We start from the raw sequence: 16,470 nt of genomic DNA, 5'->3' as shown, positions 1-16,470 counted from the left end.
GAAACATCCAGTTCAAAAACCTTTGCTGCTCTAAATTTACTGAGTATTTTTCCTCTTGAATATTTGTATGTTGCTATTTTGAAATTGTCAATCAGCAATAACTGAAAGGTGAATGTTTTTTTAAATGGTATTGGAACATCTATATGTTGCAGCTTAAGACTTCTAAGCAGTTTTCAGCAGGTTAATTCCACTTTATTCTCATTCTCTCCGGACCTTCATAGCCATATGCACTTGTATAAAATAAGCAGAAATGTAGTGACTGTAAGCTGAGATCGTGATATAAAAGGTAAGAAATTTTATTTTGAGCTTATAGAATATTTTTATTGCTTTTTTTCTAAAAATCTCATATACCTGTGACAATCTTGTATATGGCACGTTTTTATTATGTCTTGTTAACTCAGTGTTTAAAGAGGTAATACATAGGTCTGAATCCCAACTTTGTATTTCTCAAGGCCAATTGAAATACTCCAGTTTCAGTTAAAAAATATTACCTAACACTTAAGAAATTGTTTGGTTTTATCAACAGACTGTTCTCTTTCAAATATTTTTTCTCCTGTGTAGCATAAAAAGCTGTGTTGATACTGCTGTGTCAGGCACTGCATTCCTTGCACCCCTGTGGACACGTTTGGGTAGGTACCAAAGCCAGGCCATGGCCTACTCTGAATGCACACTTTGGTTCTGGCTAAGTGCAATGGGTGACACTGGTTCTGGCTAAGTGCAATGGGTGACACTAAGAATGAGAGAAACTATTTCCCTAAACTATTAAAGCTAAACTCCAAATGAAGAATTAACAACTTCGATGATACTGCAGTTAAAATCTGCAGAGATCAAATTACATTAGGCCAAATTAATTCAGGAAGCAGCCAGGTTTGCTTCCCTCCTGTGGGTGCAGTGCAGTGCAGGAGGGCAGGCAGGCAGGGATTTATCTCTGCGTGAATCCTTTGCTCAGCTGTGGTTTTCTACAGCTAGAAATTAGGATACAGCCATCCATAAATAATTGTTTTCAGTTCTGTAGTAAATGTTTTAACAATATTTTACTTAGATTAAAATGGGTTTGAATTATGACCTCTTGATGCACATGATATGTGTAGTTTTAAAATACTAATTTTTTATTTGTCTTTTAAACCTTGCGTTATGCAAAATTGCATAGTACAGTACTCCAGAAGTACAGTACTTGCAGTACTTGAAGTTGCTGGACACAACTCTTTTTATATAAAAATGGTTAAAAAATAAAAAAGCAAAAGGGAGCAAGCTGATGCTGATATATTAGCATTTTAAGGTCTCAATTCAGAGGTGAAAACATGAACAACCCCTAACTGGTAACAGTTGACACTGGTGTCAATCAGAAAACCACTAGGTACAGAATATGTAGAGCTGTATCAAGCCCAAAGGTCTGCATCAAAACACTAACAGCAAATATAAACTATATTTGATTTTAATATTGAATCATCAAATTCACTTAAGTAACTGCATGTACAGGTTATCCGTTCCTCAGGATATTTCTGGATATAATGCATAGGCTGGTAAGAGAAAAAGAGCTGTTAAATAGTGTCAGCTTTGCTCCTGAACTTGCACCAGGACTTGAACAGAGGAACTGTTCCAGGGGCTGGCCCTGGAACACATAATCCTTCCATGACATCTGCAGGACAGCTGATGAGCATCAGAACATCCTTCCTGTTCAGGGGGCAGGTTTCCATCTGCTTATCTTCAAGGTGCAAACTCAGGGCTGGATCTGCAGCTCATCTACAGTTCAGTCCCTTTTTAAGCCTGGCAGGCCCAGCAGTGCTGATCCTGGAGCAGCAGGCTGCTCTGCTCCTTCAGATAGGATATTATATGCATCAAGGTGCATTATTATGAACTTCTCCTGAATATTCCTTTCCTAAGCTTAACTGCTGTCAGCCTGACAAGCACTGTCTACTTCAAGGACTGATAATAAACATCTTGCTGACTCTCATTTGATCTGCATCTTTGTGAACTGTATTTGGCAGCTTAATCCATGTGTATTTCTTTCCAGCAGAATTGCTTTAACTGTGAATTTCTGTATTTTTCTGTTATCACCTTTTTAACTCTTAAAATACTAAGCTTTCCTGTTTTTTTTTAATTATCCCAAGTTTCTTGCATCTTTTTTCTCTAGATTTCTCTAATACCCTGCTGTTTGTAATGCAGTAAAGCATTGCAGTATTTATGTCTGAGATAGCCCCTTGCCTTTGCTGTCTCCCTTTTCAGTAGGAGAGAACGTTTTCTGATGTATGAAACACACTAAGACTCCTAAATCTGGGTTCTGCAGCCACCTGGAATCAGAGATAGGATCATAAGGTGCATGACTGCCTGGGAACCCCTCTCATTCATGTGGAACTTGAGCAAAATAGCCCCATGTATTGAAGGGTCACAGAGTAGGCTCTAAAGTGCCTGATGGATTAATGTTTGAGAGAGCAGCCAATTCCATCAGTAGGTTTTAGCCTAATATCAGGCTATTATCTGATGAGCAATCTGGGTAACATCTGCTTCATCAGTGTTGCAACAAGCATAGTTTTGCTAAAGCAGAAGTAGAAACTCATTTCTTCTGCATAATACTTTTAGGTTTCCTTTTAAAAGCCTCCTCACGGGAGCTTGGTCTGAACTGCCTTTTCTGTGAGGTTGGAGGTCTGTGTTACAGCTACATTTCTGTATGTACCCAAGAGCCAAACACATAAATCTGGTTTTGTATGCTCTGTGCAGCTGCCAGTAGCGTTACCAATTCTGGAGTACCTTTTCAGTGGAGCAGAAATGGTATTTTACAGTTCGAATTCCTGGTTCATGGAAAAGAAATCTGAAAAGTTCCTTTCAATTAGTACAGCTATAAATAGGAGACCAGGGAAAGTCTCTGCCTATACACTACCCACCTTAATGCTAGTTTTAGCTAACCAGATGATCATGTGTATTTTGGGAGATGGTGTCTGGCACTTAAAGGATTAAAAACCGGAGATGTACAATGAAGAACCAAACTGTTCAGTGGGTTCTCTATACTGTAAATGAATGGCATCACCACTGACTTCACAGTAACACCAGTGAGCTTATGGGTCTGCTTCAGTCCTACTTTGTCAGCCACAAGAGATTCCTCCCAGAAGGCTCTACCTAGAGAAGGGTCTAGAGTAATCAGAGTGGCTTGGAGGGCTTGGCTAGCTCCAAAGCGTGATATGTGGTGCTTCCTGCCATCGTGTTCTCTCTCTGCCAGTGCTTGCTGTCTTCCTTAAGCACACATTCAGGAGCTGGAACACAGTGACCTTATTCCTGGGCGTTTCGCCAGTTGGATGGAGAGAGGCCAGCCTATGCTCCTGAAGGGAATGTGTAACACGAGGCCTCGGTTGCCCAAGCAATTTCTGTTGGACACAGTGCACAATCCAACCCTCACAAAGGCAATTTAGTGCCTGGGTAGGTGGTTCCTAATCTGTCTAATTTGCTGTTGTGTAGCCAGTGTGAGCTAATTAGATGATTCAGCAATTGTCATGGCTCCCCACTTAATGTGCTGTAAATGCTGCTGCCACGACTTTCACTGCTGTTAAATACCTTTGCTTCTGTGAAGTCTGTCCTCCTGCCCTGCCTTTTCCGATCATCTTCTAGAATCCTAGGAAATAACTGATTCTCTCAAATTATGAAATTATTACATCTAGATTCTTAAAAACTTTTAATCAGACTGTGAAGCACTTCAGAGAAACCAGATTTCCTACAAATATTTCAACTTATTCATGTGCCAGAGGACTATTTCTGCTCATTAACAAAGATCTGAAAACTGCCCCAGTATTTCTCCTCTCTGGAGACAAGGATTCTTTCTTTGAGAACACTTGCCTTCTGGTAGGAAAAAAAGATTTAAAGTGTGTCTTAACAAAAAACTGTGCCTTCGAGCCCCTGAAAGAACTTAACTGGGGAAAAGTGCACAAAATAAATTATTTGAAGCTTTTTGCTTTCATTGAGCTATTGAGAACAACTTCCCTGACAAGAAGTTCCTTAGATTATTAGGATGTAGAAAATGCAAGAGGAGGGGCATGAAGATTTTTCAAATAATCTAGGAAAAAGAATCTTCTGTTTGTTGGCTGTTTAGCTATGCTACATCATTCTCTTGTCACTTCTTTATCTCCAAGACAGCAATAAATGTGAGCAGCTTTAACGTACCATCTCTTATCCAGTCCTGACAATGTCCCTTGGAGAGTGAGAGTGGCACTCCCTGTTTTTCTGCCACCAACTCCCTGAAATAAAGTCCCTTGCTTCATTTGTAATTCTGCATCTGTACTTCTGAGCCACTCTAGAAGTGGGATAGCTGAACATCTCTCCAAATCTGTGTAAATGGCAAGACAGTATTTCAGTCTTTACTCAGACAAAATTACAAGTTTCCTTCTGCCTCTTGTGCTTGGTATACCAAGATATACTCACTCAGTATTAGAACTTCTTGCCTTTAGCTAAATTCTAAGACAGTTGCCTCTTACTTCGTGAAGGCAAAAGTATGTCCCAGCCTGAGTTCCAAGTCACAAAGCAGCTTACAAAAACAGCTCCTATTTCCGGTGGCTCTGGGAAACAGCACAGGAGCTCTGCTGCCGTGGATTCCTTTGGATACATGATGAGATGTGTAAACATGAAATTCAGATTGTTGTTCTCAGTCATGAAGCTAAGACCTTGCCTCTCTGGCATCAAAAGAATGAAAATGAGCTCTGTGCTGGGCACACTGAGGAGCTCTGTTAGGAATGGCTGTTCTGTCTCAAAAAACAGTAACTCAGCTCGAATGTTCAGCACACAGACCCTCTTGGGCTTCCTGCTGAATAATCCAGTGAAAAATGAGATACTTTATTGACTTGTTTAAAGCAGAGCAAAGACACAGGGTAGCTGAATCTGCTGTCTTAGTACAGGAGACAGCTTGTCTAACAACTTGTTAGTTTCATTCCACTGGAAGTGGAGATTCTGCTAAAGTCATTTTAGAGCACTTCACCAGAGAAACCTAGCATTGAAGTCCTGTGCCTATGGACCACAGCAGCAGTTTCACATGCACTTTCTTTTGAACGTAAACCATTTAATCTAGTGGTTCAGTATTTGGCATTAAGAGAATTGTCACCACTGAACTGTTTTATTGCTTAACTCAGAGCAATGCCTTCTTAGCTTTATTTGTGTCATCTGAATTCACACCTATTCGTGTCCAGGTATTGGCGTGCTCATCTTTTCTGCTCATAGATATGGGATTCACTTGTTGGTTTGTAACTGATATGTGACATAATACAAAAGCACAAGTAGGACACATCTGCCTATTCCTCTGTCTGCTCCTCCCTCTGGGGTTTCCTAGGAGAAAGGGGGCTCTTCCTCCCACACCGGTCTGATGCTGTGTAGGCAAAGCAGTGCTTTTCTGTGAGTGTTGTGAGTTAGGTAAGAGAAAAGTTCAGCAGACAGTAAGGTTTAAATTCAGGAAAGTGGGTTTTTTTTCTCCAGTTCCTGAGATTGCATGAAACATTCAGACCACATTGTTTACTTTGATGTTTTTGAGGAGCTGAATGTCCAAAAGTGGTGTGTGGAGATGTGCAGTTCTAAAGCATATCTCTTATTTTGGATGTTGTTTTATCTTGTATTTGGTGCCTTAACTCTGTACAATTTAAGGTCATATATACTGTACCACAGGTAGTTTAGTAGTTGTGTACTTGAAAAGAACCCATCTAGCCTAGTCTGTACAGACTGAAGCCTTCTCAGGGGCAGTACTCTTCTATGTTTAATTAATAATCCACCAAGAAGTGAGAGTTACAAGAATGTAAAGAGCATTTAAAATTTTTAACTGTAGAGACTGAATTTATCTGAGACTGAATTTATCTGATTTCTAACTTCAAAGGTTTGGGGCAGTAAGATAATTAAAGCTGCAGTCTCTTCTATGCTTTATAAGTAAACAACGTTTTCTCACCAGCCATAACTGCATGTTTGCGAAAACCTCTGGACTGTTATCTCTAGCAGAATAAATAACACTTAATTTCAAAAGGCATTAATTGAATGTAACTGGCTATTCGTCATTGGTTAACACAAGAGAGTTGGAATGAGTAAAAGCTGCAGTTAATTTTTAATTGATTAAGCTTAAGCCTCATTCATACCTATAACCAGGATCCAGAAGCTCCAGCTGCCTTATGCTGCTTTGCAGTTCATGAGGCTTTTGCAGCATCAGCTTGAACAAAGGATTTCTGAGTGCATCTGGTTCTGGCAAGAGAGACAAAAGAGAACAATAAAGAAAATGTCCTTCTCCAGTTTTAGAGGTTAGAGCATCATAGAAGTTAAAGGGAAAGTTGCACTGCCTTTTCCAAGTCCATTAAGACAGTCTGTGGTAAAACCAGGAAGTTTATGTGTGCTGGGGAAAGCCTTGTGTGCTGTGAGAAGGGGGAGCTGGGATTGCTTTGTCAATACTTTGTGAGAAATCACATAAGAGGTTTAAGCAGGCTAAAAGCTGCTAATGATGTTGCTAAAGGAGATGAATTTATTTTTTCTGTTCAGTAAACAAGTCCAGGATTGCTGGTTTTCCAGAGGAGGAATGTGAGAAATCCAATGGACAAATTTTGTTTCCTAATGCGGTCCTACCCAAAACAGGGAGATAGTTCCAGGCAGCGTACAGAGCATGTAGTTGAATTTTGAGAGGAAAAGGAATAATAATAATTTCCTCAGAAGGAATAGTAGTTAGTTATTTCTGCAATACCCACAGTATTTTAGACAAGCTGCCTTTACACAAAGGAGTATGGAAACAAGGGAAAGCAGATACTGCTCCCACAGTGACCTGTGTAATGTACACATTTTAGGTGACCAGTATCGGTGTAACTCCTTATGACAAAGTAGGTTCATCTTACCAGCAAAGTGTGTTTTGACATTCTATCCACTTCTATTTTTTAAGCTAAAGGGGAGTTAATCATAGCATTCATCTGTTTCAATGGGAGTAGAGCAGAAGGTAAGTTTTAACTTCATACTGTGAAGCTGCTATGAATAGATTAACAGTGTTCCATGGAAACAACCTGAGGTACTTCTTTATTTTCTTGGAGTTTCATTTCTGTGTTCTTGCAAAAGCACAAGCTTGCATAAATGTAATCAATACAAAGTTACTCAGGGTACTGCATCATCTCAGCAGTGGACACTAACTGCATCTTAAGTCAACAGGCACACATCAATCAAGCTTAATTAAGAGGAACAGGACATCTTGGCAAGTTTTGCTTTATTACTGGCACTGCTGCAATTTAATGATCTATGCATACTGAAATGTGTGTATTGCTGCACTCCCAACAGAATGTGAGTCTTGTAAGGGTGTCCTGTAAAGTAACAAAGTCAGAGTAAGAGAGACAGTATTTATTCTTCTGTCATTATTTTCACAAAGAACTGGAAAGTCATTCTGCTCAAAGGAGAATAACGGTGGGCTAGAGAACAGCATTCAGAGCAGTACAGCTTTTGAAAAGTTAGTGATCCTATGAATTTAATTATAAAAATTCTGATTTGCAGTACAGATTCTTTCCTGTGTTTTTAAACTCATATCACTGTTTCCCTGCTCAAAATAACGTAGTTTTCTAATAACATCTATGGTGTGGAAATCCACACACACTGGAAGAAAAGGGAAGCTGCACTGCAGAGAGCATATTCAACTACAGAGCCATTCTCTGGGCAATGCTGCATAATTTAGGAGTGGGTAACCATGCCTTCAGGGACAACATGACACAGAGCAGATGGTTGATAAAAAAATATCACAGAAAAAAGCCTCCAAGCTTTGTCCAGTCACACATTTACCCCTCCCTGCAAAAGGGGACAGGTATATTCATGCACACATAATGAGTTATCTGTCAGGCATCACAGACGTCCTTAAGGACAAATGTTTTGGAACTAGTCTCCTTTTGGACAGAAGAAGGAGGAAGTTGACTCTGTCTTCCAGTTCCAAGGTGCAGTGTCTTATTTCTCATCCTAACCCTAAGTCAATATTTATTGATCAAACTGACTAAGCTTTTTAGGCCGACCAGCTCTCTACGAAGCAATTCTGTTCTCTTGAGCCTCTGCAGGGGCCAGTAACTGGTGCTTAACTACTGCTTCCACTCCGGAATGTCACCGTCCTCCAGCTGCCCCAGAGCCAGGCTGGGACACTTGCACTTCTGAGAGCAACACTGCTGGGGGTGGGGGCTCTCCAAAGCACTGAAGTACTACAGCAGAGCAAGTCCCAGTGGGCTGTATGCTTTTTAAAGTCCTGTCCAGTTCTTAGTGACAAAGTTGAGCATGAAACCTGTACTGCCAAATGTATCAGTCCCTTGCTGAAGGGCATCAGTGGGAAGCAGTCTCAGAAGTGGAGATTTTGAGGAAAGGCTGGTGCTTTCCAAGGCCAACTGACAGGCTTTTTTTTAATGGCTGAATTTCCACCCACCAAAAATCATCATCAACCAAATCAATTAAAATTGCTGCTAATTTGGGCTAAAATACTACCTTTGTGTAACCCTAACCACCACCATCCATGCATCCAAAGAATTCCTAAGCAAAGACTCCTCAGGAGGCAGAACCCTTCTGACAGGAAAACTGGCAGTGCAGTCTGATGTGATTTTCTGGTAATAATTACTTCTCCAAGACAAGGCAAAGACAGAGGCAGTGCTTTGGGGCAGTGTTTCATGCTCAGCAAGTTTGTAGAAGGAAGGAATGCTATTCTATAAATCACTTGTACTGTATTTGTTTCTAGACTTGAATGAATTTCACTTTTCCTTTGTGAGTCAGCATATTAAACGTTAAAGAAAAGGTCTATTTTTCTAAATCTCTTTCACCAATAGAGGTCTGACCTGCAGCCAAGACATGGATTTATTTATCCACAGAGGATGGAGTGTTTATTTATGAACTAAGACTGGATATGGAATTGAATAAAAAGAAGTATGACCGATAAACTATCTAAACCTTAAACACTATGAACGAATTCCACAAATGAGTAATATGGTGGGCGATTCCATCTTTCCTCCTAATAAATCTCTCTCAAAGAAGTTACCCAGAATTAAACTTCCAAATGAAGTACAAGAGATCCTTGTGGTCTAATTACAGACTACTTTCAAAATACTTCCGTTTTCTCCCAATTTGTAATCACTAGAGAACAATGATGACTGAACTATTCCCAACTATAAATAAAGCAATTTCAAATAAAGTAATTTGGCAACAACCATGGCTATCTATAGCACTAAAAATGTAATTTGAACATTCAAATTTTCTTAATTTGGTAGCAGTTGAGTAGGAAGGAAAATAACTGCACAGTGAGTTTTAAATTGAGCTGTATCTACTCACTAGCCAAAAAAAGCGTACAGATGTAAAGGGAACGCTCTTTGTAGCTTCAGTTGCTTCCTCCTGTGCTGCTGTACCCCGTACACTTGGCTTCATTTGGCTTCTGTGCTGTGGTTTGTATGCCAGCCACTGTTACTGACTGTACACAACACGATCTGCACTGTAATCTCGGGTCATTTCCACTGGTTGTAACCCAACGCTACAGACTTCTCTGTATATAAAACTGGAACTATGTCCCATTGCTTCCAATAGCTCCAATAAAGACTTATCTCTGTAAACACGAATTATGGCCTAATGATTGGTTGGGGGGGTTGGTTACAGTGAGCAAACTGCCTCCAAGAGGTTCCTGAAGCCTGGGATGCCAAACCACAGAGGTCCAATGTGCCTGAGTCAGGTAACAGGCTTAGCAGAAAGGAAAGACAGGCTCCTGAAGGCTGCAGTGTTAGCAGAGATGACCTGGAGGTGCAAGCATAAAGCACATTTATGCTGGAACAAGCAGAATGCATTCCTTCACAGAGGTGAAAGTGAATACAGCATTACTGGATTTCAACTTATGAGGGCTGCTGCAAGTACCTCTGGGAGTTTGCCTTGGAAGCAGTACCAGAAAAGCCCAGAGAAGGCTGCAATAGCCATGATCAGCCAGGAAGGCAAGTTTCACTCCAAAAAGAAATTTGGACAATTCCTAGTATTTAGCCAATTAGAAAAACTGGATGTTTATTTTCTTAAAAGACAAATTATACACATAAAGAACAAGTGAGGTTCTTTCAAAGTTCTCTCCACCCCTCTGATTTCACTGTGTTTCTTAAATTCCTGTGGTCTCAGTTTGTCCTCTGAGGTCCAAAGCAAATCCAAGCAATTTCCTTGTCCGGAGCCACTGTGGCATGACAATTGTGTGGCTGGTGTTGTTTGCTTGAGGTTGCAACTCATGGTAAGATTTACTGGAATATAAACATATGTCCAGCCTGGAACCCAGAATCTGTACTCTAGAAGAGAAGTCAGTGAACATATAGTCTGTACTTTTCTTAGAAGTGTTTTTCTGGTCTTGAAATGCTAAACTGAAGTCTGAGTGCAAAGGTCATTAATCAAATTCAGAGGAGATCAGACTTGAGAAGGGATTAGAAACTGTTATGAGCTGACTATAACTGAGACTGCTCTTAATGAAATGAGATATATGAAATCCCACAGCTTAGAATGTATGATAACTGGACCAGGACTTGGTGTGAGACTTTTGCCCTCGACAGGCCAATGTGCAGCCAGCCCAGTCTGCTGGCGTACTGCAAACAAGTCAGTAATGCACAAAGAGCTACTCAGGGACATCTGTACCAAACACAATGAACTATGCATCACTTAAAATTTAGAGCTGTATCAAATATTTAGCAAGTAAGATCCACAAAGAACTGAAGAGAGTTGCTTAAGAAAACATCATTAACACTTAACTGAAACTGAAGTCAGTCTTACCTACTGTATTAGCAGAACGCCTGTGTGTGCTCATGCCTGATGTTAGCTGGCTCACTAAGAGGTCATTCCAAAAGCTGCCTTGGGATTATCATCTCTGAGGTGCTGAGAAGGCTGTCAGCTCAGCAGCAGCCTGGCAACTGCTGGTCAGCGACAGTTCAAAGCGAGCTGGGCCAACTCCAGGAGCTGGCAGGCATTCTGTGGCCTCGCAGGAATGGGAGAGGGGCACATGGGAGTGGGACACGGGAGAAGCTCACAGCAGTGGGCCTAGACTGGCAAAGAAGGTTGGCACATCCTTCTTTCCTCATTGAGAAAATGCCTGGCATCTCCTACTCAGTTTTACTCCTGTCCTGCCTTAGCTAAACTAACTTTGCCCAGGCAGTTACAGATTATCTTGCTTGTAAGAACAGGGAAGCAAGCTGTGATTTGTGGCCCCTGCCCTCCCCACACCCCCTGCAAACCAAGTCCATCTACTTTTCCTCCAACCTGCAGTGCCTCTCACTATTAATCTGCAGCTGAATGCACACAGTGACATCTGCAGCAGAAAGCTCCTTCATCTCAGGCCCTCCCCAACACTGCTTGACTGCCCCTATCCCTGCTGGCACAGCACCAAAGGGATCCAGGCAGAAGGAACCATCTGCTTAACAAGCGAGATATCCCATTTACCTTGCTGCAATCAGCATGACCTTGGAAAAGCATATTTGATTACAGAGGAAACAGGAAAAAAATACTGATTGACTGATGCCCAAGTGTGATGTTAAGCAACTAACAAGCCAGCCTGTAACTTCCATGTGCAAAGAACTGCTGCATCTATAAACCTGCCCAAAAGAGCACCCCTCTTTCTGCAAGAAGTGTCACTTCACTTAATTGCTCACGACATAATGCTGACTTTGGTGGTTTGCTGCAGGGTTGAGTTCCAGCAAGTCAGCTAGAAACCATTTGCTAAACTGTAAATTATCCTTCTCTTTTGTTACCAATCCTTGGTAGAATCAACTGAAAGAAACTGGAGCTGCCACTGCTTTCAGGGCCCTGAATTCATCTTCACATTGGGCTATGCATTCCCGCACTTTTATTTGCAATGCTGTAAAAAGCCTGTGTGTACTCTCGTTAAAGTTACAACAAAAGGCTCTTTCTTGCTCCAGGCATGAACATGAGGCAAAATCCTAAAAAGGCCTTTAGATCCCAAAAAATGGTCACATACCCTGCATAAATAGCACTTCCATCTTTCCCTTTGCTTAGGTGCTGGCACACACCAAAGGTGGGATTTCCTGCCTGCAATAAAGGCAGGCTTGGTGCTCTGCTGGTTCTGATTCATTCAAAGGGACTATTTTTTTATTTTTTTTTTAAATCTGGGTAACTTTGGATTACAGTAGAAAAGGGAAGACTAAACCAGGGCAAGATGACAAAATACAGCTTATTAAATCCAATTATGTTGCCCTGCAAAGCAGTTCCACATAAACTCCTATATTGCCAATACTGCAAGTCTTGAGGTAGCCACAGGACTTGTGCATCCAGCACAAAGCAAGCAATCTGGACAGGGGTTTGAGCTGCTCAGGCCAGTTTTCCTGGGTTTAAAGAACTATGCAGCTTTGAGAAAGATGCAGTTACATGTAGAAGACATGTAACTTCTGTCTGTACATTCAACTATTCTCTGAGATCAAATCAATAAAAACTTGAATGGAATTTAGAACTTTCCAGTTACAGTAATTACTCGTCTCCTCACTCTGTGCTAACCATGGGAATGTGCAGCACCTGTAACTTTAAAGACATTCAGAGTTCAGGCTACTTCTGTAATGCTGAACCTGGGGGAACCCAGGAGCTCTAGTTTGCTGTTCACATCTACAAGCAGCAGCCATGTCATCTACAATTCACAGCAATCTGGAAGAGGCTCCCACAGCCCCTCTGGCTGTGGGTTTGCCTGGTTCCACATATAAACCACCTCAGGGAGATGAACAACCATCCTCATACAAAACGCCCCTTCCCTTCCCTTCCCTTCCCTTCCCTTCCCTTCCCTTCCCTTCATCTTGTTCCTCAAGTGATTCCCTGTGGTAATACGCAGCAGTTCTGCCACGCCCTGAGTAGGTGGCAAGCTCAGATATACATTGCTCTGCAAGCAGCCAGCCTTCATCCTCCTCCTCTTTCCCACCCATTCTCTCTGGTGCACCAGTATTAATTACCATCAAACCACTTCTCTAAGCTAGCCAAGCCTCCAGGACACAGAAGACATTAGATCACTCCCCTGTTTTCCAGGCAGCCAAGACTTGTGCCAAAACCACAGTGGTTTGCTGTGGTGTTCTTTAAAGAAACTGATAAACCCCTTTTGCTTACACCATGACAGCTGACAGTGACACAGCACTGCCATCTCAGCGAGTCCTTTACTAGCCTTTCTCAGGCACAGCAATTGAATAAAATCTGCACAGAAGTTTTCTCTTCCCTGTGTAGCATAAACTGACCAGCCACAACAGAAAACTGCATCAGGAGTCATTCCAGTGCCCCCTCCCAAATGACATTTACGAATGTGGCTCCAAGGCCCCCTTTCCCCATCACACTGCCAGCTCCGTGCATGAACAGACGCTCACAGCAGGGAGTTTAAACACAGAGCTTGGATGTTTTCATGGCACACGCTAACTGTGCTCAGCACGAGGAGGGCTTCTGCTCAGAGCTGGCAGCCTGCAAGTCTCATCTCTTCTGCACCTTCTGGAGCCTCAGAGCCCAGTGTGGCTGCAATTCCATCTTAAGCACTGCAGCACTTTCCTAAAAATCGTCACTTTTGTCACACAAGCTGTTGATTAAGATGGACCTTTGCAACTCCGTAACTGAACCAGCCCGCTCACTGCCATAAAACAACCTGCACTTGGACTCCTGCTCCCCTCCATGTTAAACCGCACAACATAAGGTGAGATCTCAAGAGACCAACTCATGTCACATTCAGCTGTAACTCAAGCCACTAAAGCTGATTTAAAGATACTTCTGCCCTAACATTTTAACCAGAAACATTTAATGTTTTTTGTATTCTGAAAAACTTGTTATAAACTTTTGCTATATAGTTTGCTACATCTATTTCAACTTAATAAACAGAGGATCAGAATGATTTACGTGTAAGTTCAAGGTGAATTAGAAACACATCCCATAGATTTACTTCCAAGACACTTCAATTTTACTGCACTTCCTCCTAGCAGATCATTTTTGTACAAGGACATAATACAACTTTCTGATCAGGTTTGTAGGAGGAACCCATGAATTACTTAACCAACAGTCAGTGGTGTGACTGGCTTCTCATGCAGATTTCTCCACGGGGAGAACAGCCCACGGCAGCCACTCATCGCATTAGAGATCAAACAGCTCCACTTTATTAGTTCTCACAGCCTATTTCAAAGGTTTCCACCTCAGGAGGCCTCAGCTCAGACCTGCCTGTGACAGGCTGTCGTGAACATCACCCACCTCCCGCTGAACGGCTGCTGCTGCTGCCTGTGGGGAGCTCAGTGCCTGCGCAGCCTGAGGGGCTGCGGGCTGTCTGCAAGGGGGAAACAACGCATGAGGCCATTTAAACCCCCTGCAAATTAAGGCGAACATTTTACACCTTGTCCAGAAGGGCTATTAATGCACTGCAAGTTCTGTACAGGTTTCCCCCAAAGTATCACTCATGTCCAGCGGTTGTTTGGATCTAAAGATCAGCTGTCCTCCGCTGCCCTGGCGCTCTTCTAACACCCACAGACACTGAAAGAGCTCTGGGAGGATCTGCACGGTTCCCTCAGGAAGCACCGCCCCGCCCGAAGGCCGCTGCTCCCCTCCAGCCCAGCAGCTCGGCGGTGTGGCCGCACTCCGCACCTTCTTCCCGCCGGACAGCCCGGCCCGAGCCCCGCTCCACGGCTCCTTCCCCACCACGGCGCCTCGGCTTCCCCGGCCCTCACGACCAACAAAATGGCGCCGCGGGCGCCCTCACGCCCAGTGACTGCTGCCAATCAACCGCCAGCCTATCAGAGCTCCGCGCGGGCCCCGAGGGCACCGCCCCCGTGAAAAGCGCGGGAAACCGTGAGGGCTCTGAGGAGGCGCCCGGCGGGGCTGCAGGAGCCCGAGGGTGCGGGGCGGCCTTCGAGCCCCTCCTCGGCTAAATCCGCCTCAAACAGCCCGGGTGTGCTTCAGTTAGCTCGGTTCCACTCATCCCCCACTCAGCAGGAACTTACACCACCATGAGGAAACACTTCAATGTTAAACTCAATAAACATTGGTCCTGTGCAGAGCCCTCCTTCTCACATCACAGCCCGAGTTTCCTACTGTGTCTGTGGCCAGATTATCCTGAGAAAAAGCCCTGAGGCCCAGATTACACTGTCGTGCTTGTTAGGATGCAGAAAAGGCAGCAAAACCAAGCCTGTGTTGCTCAAACACATAAGGATGTGCAGCAATAAATTCTAGCAAAATCTCTGGGAGAAGAGACCTTGATGGTCTTTGGCAATACAGTAGGAAAATTACTGCACAATAAAATGATGAGAAAAGGAGGAAAAATTAAAACAGAAAGCAACCTCCTGAGTGTCCACTGATGGCTCATTTCCAGTTTTTTTTTTTTTTTGTTTGTTTGTTTTTTTTTTTTTTTTTTTTTTTTTTTAATTAGGAAGGATCCTCAGTTCAGTTTGTGGGCTCAGAGGAGCTCCCCTGATCCCTCAGGGCTCTGGGCATGAGGCTGGGTGAGCCGCCCGCCTGCAGTGCTGCCCCCACACCCGCCAAGGGCTGGAAAACCTCCCTGGATTAAACTCTTATGTTAGGCACCTCCAAAGTGTCTAAAGTTAGGCTGGATGAATGTGAGCCAAGCTGTTGAACAGATGGAGTGAAATCCTCCTCTAGATAACAGGAACTTTATATCACAGCCACAGATAAGAAGGGCAGCTAAAAAAAGTCAGGGAGGTAGTTATATAAATTTCAAGAGGGCTTACCAGCAATGCTTAAAGGTAAAACTTTACGATAGATTCTGAGTATCCACTTCCAGATGCAGACCCTGAGCTGCCAAGAAGTTCTGCAACACAAATGAGATTGTGACACTCGAGCCCCCACACTGAGACCATTGGAACTTAATGATACAGCACAAACACGCAAAGCATTTGGAAGCTGGAGCCTGGGGCACCCGAGATTAATCCCAGCCTCAGCAGACTGGCACTGAGCTGGAGTTCAGTACTCAAACCCAGCTGAGGCACATGTGAACAGAAAGGTGATTGACTACAAGAAAATAACCATCTCATTAATGCCCCAAATGCTACCAAACATACTCATTCCTTTTCTCTTACAGGGCTGTAAAATATTTGTGCTTACAGCAGCTCTGACTCTATGTAGTTTTCTACCTTCCTTATTCATAGTTTTGAACATCTGCAAATTAAATTTCCTAATCTTAAAACTGACCTGCTTCCTTGTCTTTCACAAGTAATTATGCTTCCAAAGATGCACACCTCAGCACAAGGTCCATTTTTTTTAGTTAGCTGTGGATATTTTAGATGGAGTTGGATGTGAAAGACATTGGTAATATTTATTTCCAAGCACCAAAAATCTTCAGGTAGGCATCTTAAGTAATCCATGACTGGAAACTGACTATAAAGTGGTTTGGATGAAATGCTGTGAAACAATTATGCATGCTCTACATCCATATTAAAAGAGGAGTATATGCTGCATGCAATTTGAAGGTAATGTTTATTTAGAGAGTGAAAGACATCTGAACAATAAAGCAGCTTTTTCTCTTCCTTTAAGTACATCATTTTTGGAGGA

General features: G+C 42.7%; 1 protein-coding gene across 2 annotated transcripts in view; it reads left to right on the top strand.

Annotated features, from left to right (window-relative positions):
* The window catches only part of STRBP (spermatid perinuclear RNA binding protein), a 72,844-nt gene that overhangs the window by 49,482 nt on the left and 6,892 nt on the right, over positions 1-16,470 (top strand). Inside the window, exon 18 of one of the 2 annotated variants that reach the window (XM_021543686.2) lies at positions 222-9,551. The exons of the other annotated variant lie outside the window; for it this stretch is intronic. Within the exon in view, the coding sequence (XP_021399361.1) occupies positions 222-244 (23 nt within the window). The 3' untranslated portion in view covers positions 245-9,551. Of the gene's footprint in view, positions 1-221; positions 9,552-16,470 lie in introns of those variants that run through there. 2 annotated transcript variants of the gene reach the window in all.

The sequence above is a fragment of the Lonchura striata genome, chromosome 22 (genome assembly GCF_046129695.1).
Source record: "Lonchura striata isolate bLonStr1 chromosome 22, bLonStr1.mat, whole genome shotgun sequence".
In the NCBI taxonomy this organism is placed as follows: Eukaryota; Metazoa; Chordata; class Aves; order Passeriformes; family Estrildidae; genus Lonchura; species Lonchura striata.
The sequence above is the reverse complement of the archived record's forward strand: the minus strand, read 5'-3'. Positions and strand labels throughout refer to the sequence as shown.